The sequence below is a fragment of the Bos indicus genome, chromosome 21 (assembly GCF_029378745.1).
Source record: "Bos indicus isolate NIAB-ARS_2022 breed Sahiwal x Tharparkar chromosome 21, NIAB-ARS_B.indTharparkar_mat_pri_1.0, whole genome shotgun sequence".
NCBI lineage: Eukaryota > Metazoa > Chordata > Mammalia > Artiodactyla > Bovidae > Bos > Bos indicus.
The window spans coordinates 58050868-58074151 of record NC_091780.1 but is presented as its reverse complement, the minus strand read 5'-3'; the positions used below and the strand labels follow the sequence as shown (position 1 = coordinate 58074151).

The following is a 23284-nucleotide window of genomic DNA, read 5'->3' as shown; positions in this document are numbered from 1 at the left end:
AATGTACTTATCCCATGTAAGTGATAAATTAGTTATGAGAGAGAACTATCTCAGATGCAGTAAAAGCACCTTTGTAAGTCCAGTTTGTTCATTAAGTCCAACAAAGTTAACCTAGGTACCCAACTGACACAATCAGCTATATAGTACTGTACTGGAATATGGAATAGGTTTATAATACTTTTCACACAGATACTACATAGAAAACAAACACAAAAATAAAGCATTTTTAATCTTAAAGTATAGTACCTTGAAAAGCACAATGGCACAGTACAACAGCTGGCATACAGAGGCTGGCATCAAGTGAACAGGCAAGAAGAGTCCCGACTGGTGGAGGGACAGGAGGCGGGAGACGGTAGAGCCCAAGGATAGATGGCAATAGGAAATGGGAGGCAAGGCACAGTTTCACTCGTGCCTAGTGGTGATGGAACACATATTTGCATCTTTGAAAGTTCACAAACTTGAAGGCTTTCAGGTACAAGACTTACTGTACCTGACACTCATTGTTCTGTCTGCAGCCTAAAAGGTAAAAACATATTTTTATGGCAAAGGTCAGAGTTTTCCAAGTGTGTTATGCAAGTCTGTTTTACTGCTTTGTGGGGCAAAAGGGCTCCTTTAGATTAAGCTGAATACTTCCTTTTGGAGGTTCACAGTGCACCTTCGCACTTCAAAGATTCTAAAAAAAGTTCTGAAGTAGGGAAAAGTAAAGCTTTGTTTAACTCTGCATTTTCTAAAACATTGGGAAAACTCTTTGGAAATGCTGGCCTAGGGATTTTGCGGGGAGGGGGGTTTTAGGGGAGAGGTTGATTTTCGTTTTCAATTCTTTTTCATTGGGTTGTAAATTTTCTCTGTTGCATTCAGCATGACTTTTTTCTCCCATAGTTGGATATGCTACAATCACGGAAGCTTATTTTAAGCCAGTTGGATCCTCTGATTGAGATTGGTCATGTCAACTATTAGCAGGAGCTCTCCCAGAAAGGTGATTCTGGGAAAATGATTTATCAGCTTTCTAGGACCATTTGCATCCTGTGGGCCTCTCCCAGTCCCTGAGGCCCTCCCTTTCCCTTTCCTGTCTATCATCCAAAGGTTACGTTTCATCCTGTTTTATGTAGGAGACAATCAAAGCTTGCCCAGAATGAAAATATCCCTGAAGAGTTTTAAGACTGTGACTAACTCTCACTTCCAGCGTAAAGGCAGCAAATTCAATTAAGAAATAAATAACAAGATACTGTGTTCCATTTGGCATGAGTTTTTGGTTACCTAAGAAATTGTTTCCTGAGAATTTCGAGAAATATGGCTTTAGTAACTTTAGTGACTCCTGGGATTTGGGATTGGGGACGCAGGAGGGATTTAAGGATTATAAGTGATCCAGAAAAAGTCTCTCCCATCAAGTCTTTCCAAGGCCTATGTACTTTAGTATCAGAGCTCTAATAGGAGATATGAATGTCACCCAAAGCAGTTCATCTTGAAGGGGATTTCCATTGACTTGGAGCTGCCAGGAAGAGACACTGTCCCTAAGTCCTGAAGACTTTTTTATCTCAAATCACTTCATCAGAGACCCCAGCTGTCCTTCTGGTGCTAATTATAGTGGCAAATGGCCAAGCATCAGTATCTCAGCTATGACTTCTCTGGTGTTTGCGGGGTGTTCTTTTGTCTTCATTGGGGCTGGTGAGGTTTTCTAACCTTTCTGGGGATACCTTATAGAGTATCTAATTGTGCTAATCATAAAATTGAGCTTTTTTTTTTTTTTTAATCATTTTTGGCCTGGTTTAAATCTCAGACCAGTGCAAAAATGTTTTCTGTCCCTGCAAACTTTGCAAAATTCTCTGATGAAGATACTTTTCATGTGTGTGCACATGTGTGCACATGCACACGCAGATGAGAGAATAGTCAACTTCATCTTATTTATGAGATGGAGTGAGAGCAGGTTACCTTTGTCCATTTCTGTAGACACTCCGGCTTTTCTTCATCTGGACCCAAGTCTCCGCTCTTGGTTTGCTTCTTCAGCATACTTTGTTCTGTGTTAGTGAGTTTACTCTGCAGTCATCAGAAATCAAAAGCAAAACAAAATGAAGCAACGTGGAACTTCAAGAATGAGTAAAGATGGAAGTGAGAGGGCTACTGTAGGAGTGACGCTTTACCAGCACTTTCCATCATCCACCAGTACGTCCATATTCAGAGCTCGTCTTTTTAATCTTTTTTTTTCTCGTTTTGATAAAGGCTTTTATTTTGCATATTTTTACTCTGGATTTTTTTCTTAGTATATTTCAGACTTCTTTGTTTGCATAGGATTGCTGATGCTGTTTCTATGTTTTAAATAAAAATTTTTAGTGACTGAGAATAGGACTTGACTTGAAAATAAGACCACAAACTTGGCTTCCGGGATCCTGTTTTTTCTTTTTTGTTGTAATATTTATAGTTGATTGACAGCATTGTGCCAGTTCCAGGTGTACACTTCAGATTCCTTTCCATTATAGGTTATTACAAGATACTGAATATAGTTCCCTGTGCTACAGAATAAATCCGTGTTGTTGATCTATTTTGTATATAGTAGTGTGTATCTGTTAAGCCTTTATCCCTCCCCTTCCCCTTTGATAACCATAATTTGTTTTCTATGTCTGTGAATCTGTTTTGTAAACAAGTTGATTTGTATTATTTTTTTAAGAAAGCCTGTTTTCTCCTAAAGAACCAGTAAAAATGCAATAGAATCTTGAAGCTTTTAAGGAATTCAAAAATTAAGATTTATTAATCAGACTTTGGTAGTGGTGGTAGTTTAGTTGCTAAGTCGTTTCTGACTCTTGCGACCGCATGGACTATAGCCCACCAGGCTCCTTTCTCCATGGTATTTCCCAGGCAGAAATACTGGAGTGACTTGCCATTTCCTTCCCCAAGGGATCTTCCTGACCCAGGGATTGAATCCCGGTCTTCTGCATTGCAGGTGATCTCCTGCATTGCGGATGGATTCTTTACTGACTGAGCCATGAGGGAAGCCCGTTATTTAAACTTACGGTTTTTTGAAGTTTGAACTGAAATTAACACAAGCAGATTTAGTTTCTATTTTATAAAAATTGACAGCATTCAAAATGAATCACAAAAAATTGCCTTTTCTACATTATATATATAATATATATGTTATATATATACATATATATTTCTACATTATATATAATATATATAATGTATATATACAAAAAGTCTAATGTGCTGTGTTCTATGGTAGGTAAATTTCAAATAGGAAATTAAATTTACATGTGAGCATATGATTTGATTGAAGTTACTGCTACTTCTCATAGTATCTAGTTAGCAGAGTTTCCCAGTCTCCTCTTGAACACTGTAGGCAGGTAATTCTATGCTTATTAGATAAATGAACTTCCATATGATTATAGTGGGAAAAGATTGAAGGAAAGCACAGATGTTAAGTGATTTTCTTAAATTTGATTTCCTAAGGTTACACTATGTAGCAGAAATGAAAATAAATGCCAAGAATCTTGACATAGTTCTATTTTCCAGCAGGGTTTTTGTGATATTTGTGTTTAACTCTTAACTGTTAAAAAATTTCATCCTTCATTATGAGGCCATATTAACTGCCTACTGACTGGTTTCCTAACAGTTCCAATAATAGATTTTAAATTGTGTTTTCTCTTAAACCATTATTGCTTTTGGTCAAATAAATTTTATATATCTGGATGGTATAAAGATTTAGAAGTATCCTGTGAACACTCTGCTCTCTTAGAATTTCTTCTTTTTGTGCTTATATCTTCAGCTTGCAGCTCTGAGAGTTAAGGTTCTGTAATGTGGAATTTATCCTATAATTGTTAAAATTATCTATTACTGGTACTGCCCTATCCTGTCTAAGCCATAATATCAGGTAAAAGAAAGTAGTGTTTCTATTTCAGGACTTTTATGAGGAGGAAAGATGAAAGTTTTTGTTTTTCCTTGTGTCTTCTCACTGTATTTATTATAATTTCCTCAAAATTGTTACAGAACAAGTAGCCTAGAGAGAATTTAGTTTGAACTATCTTTCCTTCCCCCTCTTTCAGCAAAATGCCTGAATAAATCTGATATGGTACTTTTTGCTTTCTTAGAATGTATATAATTGGTACATTTTCTGGCACAAAATTGCAGGTAGCACTGATACATAAGTCAAATTTAGCTGTTTAATTACATTTTCTGAAATTTTTACATGTGAATTTGACAGTATATTATTATTTGCAAATAAAAGCCAAGTTTTCAATAACTTTCTTTTTTAGCTGTGCAATTTGAGATACATTTGAAACAGTAAAATTATTTTTGTTTCATATCAAGAAATGGATGAAAAGAGGCTCCTGGATCCAGGGTTGAAAGTCCGTAAAGGCCTCTGGGATCATACTCTGAAGAACCAGCAGATGGAATGCCTGAGTGACTGAAGAAAATGGGTGCTAATGCATCTAGCTATCCTCATTCATGCTCCCCGAGAGTAGGGGGGAATCCTCAAGCCCAGCAGACTTTCATAGGTAACCAGTTCAGTTTTTCTAACCTCATTTTCTTTTGTGGATATAAATAGGATTGTGTTTTCAGTGGTCTTTTTGGATGAAAAGAGGGTTGAGCTATGGAAAAAGTTAATATATATAATAATTCTGCAGCATCCATGTTTTTTCCTACCAGGTGTAAATCTGGCTTATATGATTCTTATCCTAACCAAGCTGCTGTAGCACAGTTGATCTTTGATTGTTTTCTTATTTCATTTATTGTGCCCATAGAAATTTAGCATTTTTTTACAATGAATAATCTGCTCTGTTTTTCCCTATTCCTTATTTAATATAAAAATGAGTTACTTGAACTTTTTAACCTTCCTTTATAGAAACAAAAATCAGTTTTACTTGAATGGTTCAGAAATGTCTGTAAAAATTTTAGCACAAAATGTATGTTAAATTGAATGTTGAAAATGACTGCTAAGAAAAAAGAAATAAATTTTCACTTGTTTAATTTCCTTCTTAGGGACATCATCCTATTCTCAGCAAGGCTATGGTTGTGAATCAAAATTATATAGTCTTGACCATGGCCATGAGAAACCACAAGACAAAAAAAAGAGAACCTCTGGCCTTGCCACCCTCAAAAAGAAGTTTATCAAGCGTCGAAAATCTAATCGGTCTGCTGATCACGCCAAGCAGATGCGAGAACTCCTCTCTGGGTGGGATGTTCGAGATGTCAATGCATTAGTGGAGGAATATGAGGGAACTTCAGCCTTAAAGGAGCTTTCTTTACAAGCCAGTGTGGCTAGACCAGAAGCCCGGACATTGCAGAAAGATATGGCCGATCTTTATGAGTACAAGTATTGTACTGATGTAGACTTAATATTTCAAGAAACTTGCTTTCCTGTTCATCGTGCCATTTTGGCGGCAAGATGTCCATTTTTTAAAACACTACTTTCTTCCTCACCTGAATATGGGGCAGAGATCATCATGGACATCAATACAGCTGGTATAGATATGCCCATGTTTTCTGCTTTGCTCCACTACCTTTACACGGGAGAGTTTGGAATGGAGGACTCAAGGTTTCAAAATGTTGATATCCTCGTTCAGCTTAGGGAAGAATTTGGAACACCAAATTCCCTTGATGTAGATATGCGTGGACTCTTTGATTACATGTGCTATTATGATGTCGTCCTTAGTTTTTCTTCAGACTCTGAACTGGTTGAAGCTTTTGGTGGAAATCAGAACTGTTTAGATGAAGAGCTCAAAGCTCACAAGGCTATTATTTCAGCACGGTCCCCATTTTTTCGAAATTTATTGCAAAGAAGGATACGGACTGGTGAAGAAATCACAGACCGAACTTTGAGGACTCCCACAAGAATTATATTAGATGAGTCCATTATACCAAAAAAATATGCAAAAGTGATATTACACTGTATGTATACTGACATGGTGGACCTGGCCGTTTTGCACTGTAGCCCCTCTGTGGGGAGTCTCAGTGAAGTTCAGGCTCTCGTCGCAGGGAAGCCAAACATGACCAGGGCAGAAGAAGCCATGGAGCTTTACCACATAGCACTGTTCTTGGAATTTAACATGCTTGCACAAGGTAATGAAATTCTGATTTTTAATTTTAATCTTGATCTCTTGAATTGCACGTTTGTCTTCCAGATTGAAAGCACGACCAGTATGTTCCATGATTTCAGTGTTTGGGATGTGACAGAGTCAGTTTTTTCAAATCTGTAGTTATGACATCTGAGACAGAATGGGGGTTAATGTTAATGTAGCTCTTCATTTGGTATTAATACCAAGCATTCACAACTAATGATTAAGAATAAATGAGGGACTTCCCTGCTGGTCCAGTGGTTAACGCTCTCAGCTCCCAAAGCAGGGGGCCCAGGTTTGATCCCTGGTCAGGGAACTAGATCCCACATGCTGCAACTAAGACCTGGTGCAGCCAAATAAATGAAAAAAATATTAAAAAAAAAAAAAAAAAAAGAATAAATGAGACTTGAGGCTCTTTCTTCCCTAATGTAAGATGATAGATGTGAGAATATGTAATGACCCAGCTACCGCCCTGTCTGCTCTTGAGCTTTGAGCTAGTCCTGTTTGCCAGATTTCAAGGTTATTCTTGGTCTGAGACTCGTTGGGTAACTTAGATTCTCATATAGATACTCGGTGCCTTATTGATACTTAAATATTTAGAATAAGAATGAAAGTTCATTACAAAAATGAAGATAGTCTCATTTAGATACAGATTTATTTGAATCAAAGAATTGGGCAAGGTTTCTGACTTAAATTTTTAAAATATTCTCTTATCTTTTCAAGTTCAGCTGTGCATCAAGCAATAGCTTATGGAGTATAAAGCACAGTTTGTTCTTAAACTCATGTGCCGCCTTCATTTAATTTAAACTAAAATTAGTAAGTTGGAATGACACATTTTTTGTGTTACAGGCAAATAATTGCACTACAGCTACACTAGAAGAATATATCTTTTAGTGTATATTTGTGGTAAACATTAGAATCATAACATTTCAGAGCTGGAAAGTGACCTTCCGTGGGAGAGAAAGGGAATTTGCTGTCTTCACAGAATGTACTCTTAGCTTTCTATGATCGTATATTAAAAGAAAACAAGCTATATGACATGAAGGTACTTCAGAAATTTAGCTGATGAGTGTTTGCTAAAAGAACACTAGAAGTTGCAAATTAGCAGAGAATTCATGATTTGGGTAAAAGATATATATTTAAATAAGGAAAACTAAGCACATTTTTCTGGAGAGGGCAGTGTCACCCCACTCTCCACTACTCTTGCCTGGAAAATCCCATGGACAGAGGAGCCTGGTAGGCTGCAGTCCATGGGATCGCTAAGAGTCAGACACGACTGAGCGACTTCTCTTTCACTTTTCACTTTCATGCATTGGAGAAGGAAATGGCAACCTACTCCAGTGTTCTTGCCTGGAGAATCCCAGGGATGGGGGAGCCTGGTGGGCTGCCGTCTATGGGGTCGCACAGAGTCAGACATGACTGAAGTGACTTAGCAGCAGCAGCAGCAAGCACATTTTTCTAGTTTGGAAAAAAATCTGTATTGTGTGGGTGAATCAACAAGTCAGTAGAACTTTGAAAAAAATAAAAGCCCCAGTTAAATAACAATGTCAGTAATAAAATGGAAGAGATTATTGGAAGACAATGATAAGCATGAGTGAAAAAAGTTGAGATTTCTATTACATAAAGAATCTTAAAATCTTATTTTACTATTTCCTGTGTAGTAATATTACTAATTTTGTTTTATTGCCAAATCAAAATGTCATTAAAATATTTTCTTGCTAGTTCAAAACAAAAACTATGAGTAATAGACCATTAGATATCAGACTATAGGAAAATATGTTATTAAAAATAACCTAGCAGCTTGCCCTACCATTCTTTGACTCTGTAAAACCAAATTTGTCAGAAAATGCCTCTACAGAAAAACAGTTTGCAGCACTACCATAAAGGTGTAATATCACTCTTTTCTCAAAATGGTTTTATTTTTGAAACATTTAATAAGAAACCAAAGTGTATTGTGTATACTTTACTGTTTTTAAAACTGGGAAAGCATCCCTTGGTATAGTTTTTTTTGTTTTGTTGTTAAGTTTTTAACAGAAAGTAAAATGGTGAACTAGCTCTTGGGATCTTGGATAATATTTGATCTAGAGTGGTTTTTTTTTTTATGTTGAGTTAAATTTTTATACGTATAATTTATCAGTAGCTAGAAATTTTATTTTTTGGAGCACATTTAGGGCTATAAAACAACACTCCTTATAGAACTTTAATTTTGGCTACTTAAAACAAGCAAGCAAATATTCCCTTAAATTTGGATATACATGACTCTGTATTATTCAAATTCAAATTTTTCATTTTTCAAACTACAGAGTTTGAGTTACTTGATGTTTTGCTTTTTGTACACCATGTAGGCATTACCTTTCTCCCATACCCATTAGGCTGTTCATACTAGGGTTTATATATAACCAACCATAACCAACCATATAACCAACCATAACCAACCATATAACCAACCAACCAGCATAGTTTTGCCCCATTCCCACGGGAAGGAGACTAGTCACTTGAAGAGGGATTTTATACCATAAAGCTTAAGATCTCAGGCTCTGAAACCAGACAAACTGGATTTGAATTCTTTACTATCATGTTTTAACTTGTTTAACCTTAAAGTAAGTCATCTCTAAGCCCCTGTTTTCCCATTTGTGAAATAAGAATAGTAACACTATGAGGTAGGATTATGAGGATTAAAGGAAGTAATACATATCAACTGATCTGAACAGTGCCCAGGACATAGTAAGCATTCAATAAATGTTAAATGCTAAATGAAAATCATCACAGTATATATTATTCACTACCACAGTCTCTTCTAAAACTAACTTTTTACGTTTTAAAAAATAATTTTTTATTATATTGACTAAACCCCATATTGAGACTAGTTTGCAAAATTTTTTTTAAGTAACTTGTTTTTAAGATTTTACTGTAATTTTATCCCTAGCAAACTGGTGCATACTATTTATCAGACTGTTGTATCTGGCCATTTGTCACTCAGGTTTCAACTAGAGTTATGCAAGCAGACTAAACCTGTAATACTCTGAGGCATCTATTACGTGTAATGAATTAGCATCTCTCCACTGCATTTAGTGTGGTACTAGTTACATACCATTTTGGAGAGAATTAAGAAAATAGTCCCCAAAATAATTTTCTGTCTTCTTTGATTCAGTTGAAGACTCCTGGTTAAGAAAGCCTGTGAGACTAGACTGGCAGCTTGAGTATAAGATCATATTGTTCTCATCCTTGTATCCCCAGTGCCTGGGGCATAATAGGCACTGAGTAAATGTTTATGAACTAATGACAGTTAACCTTTTTATTCCAAATTAGGTTTGACTTTAAAAATTAAAGCCCAGTTTTAAAAGGAGACAAATTCTATCAAGGGAAGCTAGGACATTGAGACAACATATGCTCTTCAAGGTGGAGAGGTGATTTAATAGTTTTAAGAACATCATAAAAAGAGGCAGTATAGGCAGACAGCCAGAGTAATTTGGCAAGTGGATAAAAGGGAGGATTCTTGGCTTACACTGAGAATGTATTTTATTCAGAGAAGTAGGCAATCACTATTAGGGAGGTGAATTAACAGGTAATGAGGCTTCAGCTTACTCATGTGTGCTATCCTTTATTAAGCTCCCGTGAATACATGGTTTAGCACTTTTCATTCTGCTTAAGTGATCCACCTGTCTGTTCTTGCATTGACGTCGTTTCCAGCTAGGTGGCAAATCCTGACCTGCCTCCTCAATTCCCTTCTAAACACGAGAGTCCTGAGATTTATTTTCAAAGAAAGGAAAATAGATTCCACATCTGGAAATAGCTATAAAGAAGGGTGGGGATAAGGCACAGGATTGAGATGTGGAATTATGTGAAAGCCTACACACTCTACCTTTCCCTGCTCTGGTCCAAACTGGACAGATAGCAGACAATAAACTGGTGCTGCCGAAGTGGTCTATATGAAGAGCATATATAGACCTGCTTTGGGGTTTCATGATGAAATGATGCTCAGGAGTTATACAGTGAAAAAGCCGGTTTGCCTTCCAGATGTCCTACAGGGAAGACAGCAGTCAGCAAGCCTGCTTGTGCAACAGACCTTCCAAATAGCTGTTAAACTGCCTTAGTCTTCCACTGGATGTTTGAGAAAAGCTTGCAGATTGAGACAGAAATAAGAACACATGCTAGAGGAAACAGACAATGAAGGGAGAGAAGAAAACGTCAATAGAATCAAAATATCCTTACATAAAAGAATATTGAACAACGAGACATACATAGGATGCTATAAAAGTGAAAAGAGGAGCTTTTAGAAATGAAAATTGTAGGAGGATTAGAAGGGAAAATTGAAGGAATCTGGAAAGTAGAACAGATTAGCAAAGAGATGGACAACAGTGGAGACAAATAAGAAAACGAGTATTCATCCAGAAACTGTAGCGTCTTAAATAACAGCTGTAGAATATATACTAGAGAAAATGGAAGAGAAGACAGTATCTAAGGAGTAATGTAATAAATATTGCCAAAGCTAAAGGGATTTCTATATTTTAAAAATTTCATCCCTGTCACTAGAAAACACCAGAGAAAAAGAGAAGATTGTAAAATCATTGGGAGGTGAAAGGGTAAGTTCCATACAAGAAATAGGAAACAATGATACTGAACTTTCCAGTAGCAACAACTGAATGTACCTTTAAAAAGATGATGGAAAATTGTTTTAAACACAAAGCCAAACAGTCAGTCAAATGTCAGGCTAAATAAATGCATTTTCCAGTCATGCCTCAAAAATTTTAACTCCCCTGTACCCCTACTTAGGAAGCAACTAAGGATGTATTCCACTAAATGATGAAGTAAACGAAGAACCAGCAAGTGTTGGACCCAAAAAATGGGGTCTAACACCAGAAAGAAGAAAAGGAAATCCTAGATACTAGCTGTGCATTAGGTGTAGTGGATATCTAGTCTAGACTGGGCGAGGAGGAGGAGAGTGTCCAAGAAGTAGATATCTCGGAAGAGACCAATTACCTGAATGTTTGAAAATTAAGTGACAAGTGACATTGAAAGAAGTATTACAGATCTTTTGGTACACTTGTGAAAAATTAGCTGTTGCTAATTTATTAAAAGTGAAGCAAGTGAGAAAAGAAGAAATTAATAATTTCCAAGAAAATTTAAAGTTAAATATGGAAGAAAATATAATTCTAGTATACAGTTTGGTTCAGCAGTAAGTAGTATTTAAGTAGTCATTATGATTTGAACACTGAGTGTTGGTTTAATAAAATTTATAAAATTATAATTATAAAGAGATAAATATCAGAAGATAGATACTAAAAAATTGAGCATAGTTGCCTCTGGGAAGCAAGACTGAGTGAAGGAGAGATAAGGGCAGAAGGTTTTGCTTTTAGGGTACACTTTTTATTGCTACTAAGTATAAGACTTTGTAAATTATGAGCCTATATTGCTTTGATTACAAAATTAATTTTTTATAATAAAGATGTGACATCAGTACCCAGAAGAACCAGAGAGATCTGGATTGGCCACGGTCCTGAAGAACTAGGGAATTTATCATACCTATCAGGGCTGTTAATTAATGAGATCATGCTTATAATTTTGGTCTACATGGAGCCTTTACTTTCCTCTCATTTGGTTATCTTGACAACCTATGAGTATGGCAGGGCTCAGAAATGAATAACTAGCATTTTCCCAGTCTTGTAAGGGATGAAGCTGTGAGCCACACCAGCTCTTCCAACCTGAAGCCCAGGAATCAGCATGGTGAGACAGGAGCAGTGTGAAAAACAACGTCTAAGAATGATAGTGAGAGGCCACTGTGGCCTAGTTGTAGGAGCCAACCAGACTGGTGTAGGAACAACTCAGAGCAATCTCAGCTGTGAGCCTGTTGGGACTGAACTGCTTGGGGGTGGGGGAATTGTGGGCTAGCTGGGTAGGTCACCACTCAGACTGCTTCCGAGCACTTAGCCAGAGAACAGAGGGCTTTGTGCTGAGCAGGCCATTCTTTCCTGGATAGACAAGTATTCCCAGGTCAGTTATTTGACTTTTTCAGCAGCCCCGAGTGAGGAACTCCTTCTTTGCGTTGGGCAGTTCCATACCACGTAGGTCTTGATAGAAGACAGAGCCCGCCTCCCAGTGTTTTCTCAGTCTTCTCTGTGGTCAGGGCTCCCCCACGTGACCTAGACTTTTTGAATCTAGAGCATTGATGGCACAGAGATTTGGGGACTGTAGAGAATTCTTTCTGGAAGCACGGTGGGAACAGCAACACCTAGTGGAAAAGCAGAGGAATCAGTGTCAGTGGCGCCAGTGATGGCGTTCACTGTCCAGGGGCAGTTTTGGCCTGGGTCCCAGGCCACAAGGGGCCCTCGCTGGGCTGTTCTGTGCTATAGTACTCAACTCGCAGTCTTCCTTTGTTGTTTGTACTCTGAGCCCGCTCTCCAACTTTCCCAGCAACTCTGGGCTCGCAGTATCCTTTCAGATAAATTCCTTTTCTGTTTAAGCCAACTGAAGTTGTTTTCTGTGGTTGCAGCTTAGAAGCCTAGTTCATAACAGTAACTATATTGAAAGACTAGTGTATAAAATTCCAAAATAAATGACTAGATTGGAAGAGCTTCAGATGAAGGACCAGGTGTTTAATCACTGACTTTACACAATGACCTTAGAATACACTGCATAAACAGCTCTGAAAACGTGAGAACAGTGAGAATGTATTATTTATTGATTTGTAATTCTTTTAGTAAATACTGACTCTTTAGGGGAACTATAGATTTTCTCATGAACTTTAACAACCCACAGGCCAGTAGAGCTTCTGTTTCCTTTTCATAAATACTGTTGAGTTAGCACCAGCATCTGCATGCGTATTCCAGTCAGGGGTGTCTTACAGTTGTGTGCTCTAAAATACAGATTTGTTTTTTTTATATTGATCAAAAATGTATTTTTCAGTCTTTGGAATATGAAGTTTATTTATAGCTTTAGTTCCAAAATAGCTTCTGAAATGCATTGCCCCTGTTTTTAGTTGTAATGCATGTGATTATACTTTATTGAATTAAAACTCTTAACAGAGAAACAACTGAAAGCAATGACCTAATTTTTTCTCTTAGCAACTTGGTCAGATTCCAGGAGTATGTGACTTGATACAAATACCGAATAACAAAAACTGGCCCCACTCTAATCCATTCCTCCCTCTTCCCATCCTCTCCATTGTCCCCATGTTAACACGCTCCCTTCTGTCTCCATTTGGTTGCTCTGGTAGTTCATTTTGCTTCTCCCTCTAATTGTTTCCTCTTCGGCAGCTTAGTCTGGATATACTTGCTAGAGAACAGTGGAGCTAAGTTAAATACCATCATCAACAGATCAAAGTAGTAAATACAGGTTTCAGTTAAACATGGGATATGGTTGAAGAATTCCTGTTTCAGGAATGGCAGTTCAAATGACTCAAGTTATACATCTTTAATCATAATGAAATTTAGCACTTAACTCAAAATTGTGAATAAGGTTCCAATGTGTAATATTTAAAATATTTAATTCCACATTTTATTTTATAACTCAAACTTGTTCATGCTGCTGCTACTGCTGCTGCTGCTGCTGCTGCTAAGTCTCTTCAGTCGTGTCCAACTCTGTGCAACCCCATAGAAGGCAGCCTACCAGGCTCCCCCGTCCCTGGGATTCTCCAGGCAAGAACACTGGGTTGCCATTTCCTTCTCCAAAAACTTGTTCATATAAACTCTTCACCTCTGACCCTCTGCGCACACTGTTCTTTGGTTTTATAGTATCTTTGACTTTGTTCACTAAATGTCTAAATTCTAGCCTTGCCTTTACGACCAAACTCATATTCTACTTCCCGTGTTTTGTCTTAGGCATTGCAGATTAAGTGTTCCTGCTTCTTGCAAACCTCTAAAACACTTCTTTTATCATTCTTTTAGGTTTTTACATCTTCTGACTTGTTTTGAAATTAACCTGTGTAACTTTCCTCTACCAACTTGTACCAACTATATTCTCTAAAGACAAGTTCCAAATCTGAGTCATCTTTGAATCACCCAAAGAACCTAACACAGGCCTTTGCTCTTAATAGACTCTCAGTTATATATTTTGAATTATCTTTAGTACCCATGCAGACTGCATAACTTTTTCTTTTAAAAAAGGGGAGAGTGTAATCAATGTTTAACCCTAGTTGTAAAAAAGAGAGAACAGTGAGCCTAAATCAAGGAGATAAATATCAAGTATTATTATAAAAATAAATTTATATGTGGTCTAAGTGATGTATACTTCTGTACTGTTAAACTCAGTTTTAAGTTAAATTTCTAATAAAATTGTCTCATCAGCTCTTTACTTTCTTGGTCCATGCTGCTGCTGCTGCTAAGTCGCAGCAGTCGTGTCCAACCCTGTGCGAGCTTTCCAGGGACTGAAGAGCAATCCCAAAGGTCAATGCCAAAGAACATTAAAACTACCATACAACTGTACTTATTTCACATTTAGTTCAGTCAGTGCCTGCTGCTGCTGCTGGTGCTGCTGCTGCGTTGCTTCAGTCATGTCCGACTCTGTGTGACCCCGTAGACGGCAGCCCACCAGGCTCCCCCGTCCCTGGGATTCTCCAGTCAAGAACACTGGAGTGGGTTGCCATTTCCTTCTCCAATGCATAAAAGTGAAAGTGAAGTCGCTCAGTCGAGTCCGACTCTTAGCAACCCCATGGACTGCAGCCCACCAGGCTCCTCCGTCCATGGGATTTTCCAGTCAAGAGTACTGGAGTGGGGTGCCATTGCCTTCTCCGGTCAGTCCCTGGAAAGCCTTTAATCAAATCCCTCTGGCCCTCAGGGCCAAATTCCCTTGGGATTCCCAGTTCCTTTGTCGGATCCCCAGGCTGGGAATCCTGACTTAGGTTCAGAATGTAACCTTCAACAATAGTGTGACAACTTCATTGGTATTATTGTTGTTTAGTCTGTGGGCCACCTACCCAGCGGGTATGGGATTTGATTATATCATGATTACGCCTCTCCTACCATCTCACTGCAGCTTCTTCTTTGTCTTTGGATGTGGGGTATCTTTATTAGTGGGTTCCAGTGTCCTCCTGTGGATGGTTGTTCAACAGCTAGTTGAAATTTTGGTGCTCTCGCAAGAGGAGATGAGCATAGATCCTTCTACCCACCATCTTGAACTGCAAGCATATGCTGCTTAATGTCATTTTTACAGCAGCCCCATGAAGCTTGCAGAATGGGTCTTCCATTTGCCCAGAGAGATTCAGAGGTACATAACAATGCCCAAATTTAATGGTATTAATATTTTATAAATATGAAGTCTGGAGTTAGATCTGTGTTCTCATACTGCCTCTGCCACATACTAACCATGTAAATTCTGTCTAGATTCCTCAGCCTGAGCTCATTTATTCCTCTTCATAGAAGTGCAGGCACCAAACACTGTGCCTGGCTCACAGTTGGGCTTTAACAAATGGTTTTTAAATTTATTTACATTAACTCTTAGTAGACAATTTCTGAAGATAAGCATTGAGTTATTTTCCGTACACATCATTTGACAGCACAGTTTCAAGTTTCCAAAGTCTAAAAAGTTTACCAGATTAATTAAGACTTTTTAAAAAACAATGATACAATTGCAAGAAATATCCAGTGTTAGATGGCAAAACAGAGCCATTAAAAAAAAATGGTACATACAGTGTTCCCTGCGGTGGTGGGCTTTTTAGTGTAAACTCCCATTTTGCTTTGATTCGGTTATAGTCCCTTTTTCTCTTAGAAACGCTGAGAAAACGGCCTGAATGGGCCATTTCCTAAAGCCGCAAGTTATTTTTATTTTTCTAACTCTGCCATTGTCAGATTTTGACTACTCCTCTTATGCTTTCTGTTGCCAAGAAGTGCAGAAACGAATGCAGTCTAAGATGCATCTTAGACTGATACATGGAAAACAGGATTGGGAGAGGGTGTTAGTAAGTGAGGAAGGAAAATGACAGAAGGAAGAGCCTCTGTATTCAACAAGTCTCCTGCCTTTTCAAACTCAGTTTTGAGATACAAAGTTGCCATTTCTGCCGTAAAACCAAATATTGCACTTAACTCCTAAAAAATCCAAAGTAGAAGAACTCTGACCAGACACAAGCATTTTGTCCACTTCTGGTTTTGGAAGTGGCTGGAGAAAACTGTTCTAGAAATTCAGATAGATTAGAATATTTAGCTGTTACTGTGTGCAAAACATTGGGCTAAATTCGTGATGTGTAAGACCTCCCTTAAGCTTTACAGTAGCTTGTGTGGTAACTGCTATCATCCTGCTTGTTTTAGAGATGAGGTGAGTAACTTGTTACTTCTCCAAGGCCACATCTACTGATCAAAAAAAGGACTGCAAAACAAACATTTACTGAGCACCAACTCTGTATGAAGTAGTGAAGCTTCTATTATATTTTTTTCCTTTTTTGGGGTGGTGGGGATGGAGGATGGGATCTTAGTTCCACAACCAGGGATCAGATCTGTGCCGCCTGCAGTGGAAAGACAGAGTCCTAACCACTGGAGCGCCAGGGAAGTCCCTTTACTTTACACTTTAAGAAACTTTAGACCGTGTGTTCAGTAACACTCATCGAGAAACCGTATTTTCATCTACTACCACTCCTTTCCCCAAATGCATATTGATGACAGACTTTGAACAGTTTTGAGTTTTCTTACAAACCTCTGAATATTTTTGAATGTGTTTGTATATTTCAGTGCATCTCTTGTTCTGTTGTGATATAATAGTACCACACTATACATGTTATCCTGTGTCTTGCTTTTTACATACTTAATAAACTTTGGGGAAATGATGTCAGTAAAGAATAGCTACCCAGGCTTCCCTAGTGCTCAGAGGGTAAAGAATCTGCCTGCAAAGTGGGAGAGCCAGGTTCAGTCCCTGAGTTGGGAAGATGCCCTGGAGAAGGGAATGGCAATCCACTCCAGTACTCTTGCCTGGAGAATTCCATGGAGAGAGGAGCATGGTGGGCTGTCGTCCATGAGGTCGCAAAGATTGAGTGACTAACACTTTATTTTAATAACTATATTTTTGTTTCTAAAAATATAAAGGATGCCCTGATTGGATATTCAGATAATTCAAATAATACAAAAGTTGTTTTAAAAACCCTTTAGACTCACTCCTCAGTGAAAAACACTGTTGACGAATAGTACCTTTTTATAAATATCTCCTCTTAGAGTGTTAATTTATGGACCGGCTAAAATATTCAGTGAATATAAACTGACTAGAAAGTTCTTGCCTCACAACTATTTTTTCTCATATTTAGATGAAGAGGAGTATCAATTTCTATTATAAGTTAACATGAGCTAACCTCACTAAGTATGTCTCCATGAAGCGGGTAGCTTTGATAAATTACAAGGCTTTGAGCTCTGTTTTTGTTCTCTTCACTAAAACATTTTTATGTTTCATGCTTAGCATGGACATGTCCATAAGACTTCCAGTAAATGTTTTTACATGTCAAGGCACTTGAAGGTAAAACATCCACACATCTGAAAGTTGTGCCAGAAAACTGAAAACACTGTTTGCACACTTACATGTCTTTGTTTTTAACCAAGTTCCTCTTCAACCGTAATAGGCCCCTGAAGTGGGTTTGATTTAACACTGTTTTCACTGTCAGAGTTATGTCCTATTAACGTTTGCATTGAAGAACAATGCTGGTACTTCCACGGCAATCCAGTGGTTAAGACTCTGTGATTCCACTGCACGGCGGTGCTGGTTCTTTCCCTGGTTGGGAAATCAAGATCCCACATGCCACATGGCTCGGCCCCCATAAAAGACAGTACTGAATTTTGGAACCTGATTCACTAAACTATTTGTAGAAAATAGATGGGCGTCATATTGGTTTTTTAAACCTTGATATCTTTCTGAGCTTATATCTAATGAGCTTGTATCTAATTGTGAAAGGTTCAGAAATGTATGATTAATTGCTTTTTTTATGCCTCATCTCAAATTCTGGATTGATAGTTTTTGTTTGTAAATGTAAGTAAAAGTATTAGGTATCTGAAGTCTTCAGTGGTGTGAACCCCGTCCTAACCTACCTTTTAATTATCAGATTTCTAGAAGTACTAAGTGAAATAGAAGTAGACAGAATGTTGTAAACCTGGTCATCACAATAGGTCTGTAAACCTGAGAGAGTAACAGCTGCCTGAGCTTTCAAAGGTAAAAATGGAACATTGTTGAGGGAGGGAGGAATAGAACCTTGATTCCAGTGGATCTTTCTGTAGAATTAGCACTGTGATTCCTAGACTTACTCATTTAGCAAACACTTAACTGAGCTCTTACTGTATGCCAGACTCTGAGAGTAAGTAATGAATTAGATAGTCTGGTGGTGGGTGCCAGTAGGCAGTTCCGATGTATAAATGCCCCAATAGAGTAAAGCCCTGACCAGTAGGGAGCACATAGGAAGAGAGAAGTCCTAACCTCAATATATGGAGTTAGGGAAGGAGGGACGGTATCTAGAAGAACTGTACAGAGAAGTTGTGACCTGGAGAATGAATAGGAGTTAAGTAAATAAAGATTGGAGATAAAGAGGCCCATATCAAGCAGAAGGAACTTCAGGTGGCAAGGTCTAGAGATAAGGGAGAGCACTTCTGGTTTTGGTGGGGAGGTTGTAGGGGTTGCAGAGATGAGAGAGAGGTATGATGTAGCAAGAAATGAGGCTGTAGCAACCAGCACGGCTAGGTAATAAAGAACTTGGTATACCACGCTGAGACGTTTGGTTTTATCCTGAGCATGTGACCTGATTAAATTTATATTTTCTGAAAGATCTCTTTGGTTGAAGCATGCAGGTGGAAACCATCAGAATTTTTCCAGAAATAGTGTTTTTATTTTAAATGTATACTTTCTTTAAGCAGATAAAATCTGTATAAGATCAGATCAGTCACTCAGTCGGGTCCGACTCTTTGCAACCCCATGAATCGCAGCACGCCAGGCCTCCCTGTCCATCACCAACTCCCGGAGTTCACTCAGACTCACGTCCATCTAGTCAGTGATGCCATCCAGCCATCTCATCCTCTGTCGTCCCCTTCTCCTCCTGCCCCCAATCCCTCCCAGCATCAGAGTCTTTTCCAATGAGTCAACTCTTCACATGAGGTGGCCAAGGTACTGGAGTTTCAGCTTTAGCATCATTCCTTCCAAAGAAATCCCAGGGCTGATCTCCTTCAGAATGGACTGGTTGGATCTCCTTGCAGTCCATGGGACTCTTCAAGAGTCTTCTCCAACACCACAGTTCAAAAGCATCAATTCTTCGGCACTCAGCCTTCTTCACAGTCCAACTCTCACATCCATACATGACCACTGGAAAAACCATAGCCTTGACTAGCCGGACCTTTGATGACAAAGTAATGTCTCTGCTTTTGAATATGCTATCTAGGTTGGTCATAACTTTCCTTCCAAGGAGTAAGCGTCTTTTAATTTCTTGGCTGCAGTCACCATCTGCAGTGATTTTGGAGCCCAGAAAAATAAAATCTGACACTGTTTCCACTGTTTCCCCATCCATTTCCCATGAAGTGATGGGACTGGATGCCATGATCTTTGTTTTCTGAATGCTGAGCTTTAAGCCAACTTTTTCGCTCTCCACTTTCACTTTCATCAAGAGGCTTTTGAGTTCCTCTTCACTTTCTGCCATAAGGGTGGTGTCATCTGCATATCTGAGGTTATTGATATTTCTCCCAGCAATCTTGATTCCAGCTTGTGTTTCTTCCAGTCCAGCGTTTCTCATGATGTACTCTGCATGTAAGTTAAATAAACAGGGTGACAATATACAGCCTTGACGAACTCCTTTTCCTATTTGGAACCAGTCTGTTGTTCCATGTCCAGTTCTAAGTGTTGCTTCCTGACCTGCATACAAATTTCTCAAGAGGCAGATCAGGTGTTCTGGTATTCCCATTTCTTTCAGAATTTTCTACAGTTTATTGTGATCCACACAGTCAAAGGCTTTGGCATAGTCAATAAAGCAGAAATAGATGCTTTTCTGAAACTCTCTTGCTTTTTCCATGATCCAGCGGATGTTGGCAATTTGATCTCTGGTTCCTCTGCCTTTTCTAAAACCAGCTTGAACATCAGGAAGTTCATGGTTCACATATTGTTGAAGCCTGGCTTGGAGAATTTTGAGCATGACTTTACTAGCGTGTGAGATGAGTGCAATTGTGCAGTAGTTTGAGCATTCTTTGGCATTGCCTTTCTTTGGGATTGGAATGAAAACTGCCCTTTTCCAGTCCTGTGGCCACTGCTGAGTTTTCCAAATTTGCTGGCATATTGAGTGCAACACTTTCACAGCATCATCTTTCAGGATTTGGAATAGCTCAACTGGAATTCCATCACCTCCACTAGCTTTGTTCGTAGTGATGCTTTCTAAGGCCCACTTGACTTCACATTCCAGGATGTCTGGCTCTAGGTCAGTGATCACACCATCGTGATTATCTGGGTCGTGAAGATCTTTTTTGTACAGTTCTTCTATGTATTCTTGCCATCTCTTCTTAATATCTTCTGCTTCTGTTAGGTCCATACCATTTCTGTCCTTTATCTAGCTCATCTTTGCATGAAATGTTCCTTTGGTATCTCTGATTTTCTTGAAGAGATCCCTAGTCTTTCCCATTCTGTTGTTTTCCTCTATTTCTTTGCATTGATCACTGAGGAAGGCTTTCTTATCTCTTCTTGCTATTCTTTGGAACTCTGCATTCAGATGTTTATATCTTTCCTTTTCTCCTTCGCTTTTCACTTCTCTTCTTTTCACAGCTATTTCTAAGGCCTCCCCAGACAGCCATTTTGCTTTTTTGCATTTCTTTTCCATGGGGATGGTCTTGATCCCTGTCTCCTGTACAATGCCACGAACCTCCTTCCATAGTTCATCAGGCACTCTATCTATCAGATCTAGGCCCTTAAATCTATTTCTCACTTCCACTGTATAATCATAAGGGATTTGATTTAGGCCATACCTGAATGGTCTAGTGATTTTCCCTACTTTCTTTAATTTACGTCTGAATTTGGCAATAAGGAGTTCATGATCTGAGCCACAGTCAGCTCCTGGTCTTGTTTTTGCTGACTGTATAGAGCTTCTCCATCTTTGGCTGCAAAGAATATAATCAATCTGATTTCGGTGTTGACCATCTGGTGATGTCCATGTATAGAGTCTTCTCTTGTGTTGTCAGAAGAGGGTGTTTGCTATGACCAGTGCATTTTCTTGGCAAAACTCTATTAGTCTTTGCCCTGCTTCATTCCGTATTCCAAGGCCAGATTTGCCTGTTACTCCAGGTGTTTCTTGACTTCCTACTTTTGCATTCTAGACCCCTATAATGAAAAGGACATCTTTTTTGGGTATTAGTTCTAAAAGGTCTTGTAGGTCTTCATAGAACCATTCAGCTTCAGCTTCTTCAGTGTTACTGGTTGGGGCATAGACTTGGATTACTGTGATATTGAATGGTTTGCCTTGGAAACGAAGAGAGATCATTCTGTCATTTTTGAGATTGCATCCAAGTACTGCATTTCGGACTCTTTTGTTGACCATGATGGCCACTCCATTTCTTCTGAGGGATTCCTGCCTGCAGTAGTAGATATAATGGTCATCTGAGTTAAATTCACCCATTCCAGTGCATTTCAGTTCGCTGATTCCTAGAATGTCGACATTCACTCTTGCCATCTCTTGTTTGACCACTTCCAATTTGCCTTGATTCATGGACCTGACATTCCAGGTTCCTATGCATTATTGCTCTTTACAGCATCAGACCTTGCTTCTATCACTAGTCACATCCACAGCTGGGTATTGTTTTTGCTTTGTCTCCATCCCTTCATTCTTTCTGGAGTTATTTCAACACTGATCTCCAGTAGCATATTGGGCACCTACTGACCTGGAGAGTTCCTCTTTCAGTATCCTATCATTTTGCCTTTTCATACTGTTCATGGGGTTCTCAAGGCAAGAATACTGTATAAATTACACATCAAAAGTCACTATTCTTTTTAAAAATTCCATACTCTATTTAATGTGTTTATTCAGTAGAATTTTTTTGAACACCTATTTTTTTGCCAGGTATTGTGTAAGCTTTCAGTTCACATTGTCCTCTGTGGTAGGTGTTTTCTCTATTTTACAGATAAACTGAGGCTTGAAAATACTGTCACTGGAGGTTACAACTAGAAAGTGTTAAGGCCAAGATTTGAATCCTGGGTTTTCAACTCTAGACCTATTGTTTTCTATTTAAAGGAGAAAGAGAATAAGATTTCTGTAAGTGGAAGTCATCTGTGAGGTGCATTGTTTCAAATGGAGCACATGATTATACTGAGGAGATAACTAAACCAGTAGATATCAAAAACTTTTCTAAAAATCATTAATTACATGTCTCTCCCTCAAACGCTTTGGATTTTTCCCTTATTATGATGATAGAATTAAGGACACTAAATTTTGTTACTAGTGGGAAAATGGTTTAAGAATAATAAACCAGTTCAGTTCATTCGCTCAGCCCTGTCCGACTCTGCAACCCCATGGACTGCAGCACGCCAGGCTTCCCTGTTCATCACCAACTCCCAGAGCGTACTCAAACTCATGTCTATCGAGTCGGTGATGCCATCCAAACATCTCATCCTCTGTCGTCCCCTTCTCCTCCTGCCTTCAATCTTTCCCTGCATCAGGGTCTTTTCCAAGGAGTCAGTTCTTCGCATCAAGTGGCCAAAGTATTGGAGTTTCAGCTTCAGCATCAGTCCTTCCAGTGAATATTCAGGACTGATTTCCTTTAGGATGGACTGGCTAGATCTCCTTGTAGTCCAAGAGACTCTCACGAGTCTTCTCCAATATTAGTTCTTCATTGCTCACCTTTCTTCATAGTCCAACTCTCACATCCGTACATAACTACTGGAAAAACCGTAGCTTTGACTAGATGGACTTTTGTTGGCAAAATAATGTCTCTGCTATTTAATATGCTGTCTGTGTTGGTCATCGCTTTTCTCCCAAGGAGTAAGCATCTTTTAATTTCATGGCTGCAGTCACCATCTGCAGTGATTTTGGAGCCCACTGTTTCCATCGTTTCCCCATCTATTTGCTGTGAAGTGATGGGTATAAACAATGTATTTGCCATGAAGTGATGGGGTAATAAACAAGGTATAGGTATAAAGGGGTATTTTTTGTTTTTAGATAAAAAGGAATGAACCTCTGAGTTTTTCACATATCGAGTACTAGGGTTGATTTTATGTAGCATTTTAACAAGTGTGATCTTGTTAAAATCTGTGAGATCTGTGAGAGACCCCAATACATTTAGGTTGTCACTGGCCATTTCTGTTCCCTTTATGATCTT

At 38.6% G+C, this 23284-nt stretch overlaps 1 protein-coding gene across 1 annotated transcript in view; it reads left to right on the top strand.

Annotated features, from left to right (window-relative positions):
• Window positions 1-23284, top strand: part of BTBD7 (BTB domain containing 7) — an 89010-nt gene that overhangs the window by 27591 nt on the left and 38135 nt on the right. Inside the window, exons 2-3 of the mRNA XM_070775585.1 lie at window positions 4303-4490; window positions 4975-6054. Coding sequence (XP_070631686.1) covers window positions 4409-4490; window positions 4975-6054 — 1162 coding nt within the window. The 5' untranslated portion in view covers window positions 4303-4408. The remainder of the gene's footprint in view (window positions 1-4302; window positions 4491-4974; window positions 6055-23284) is intronic.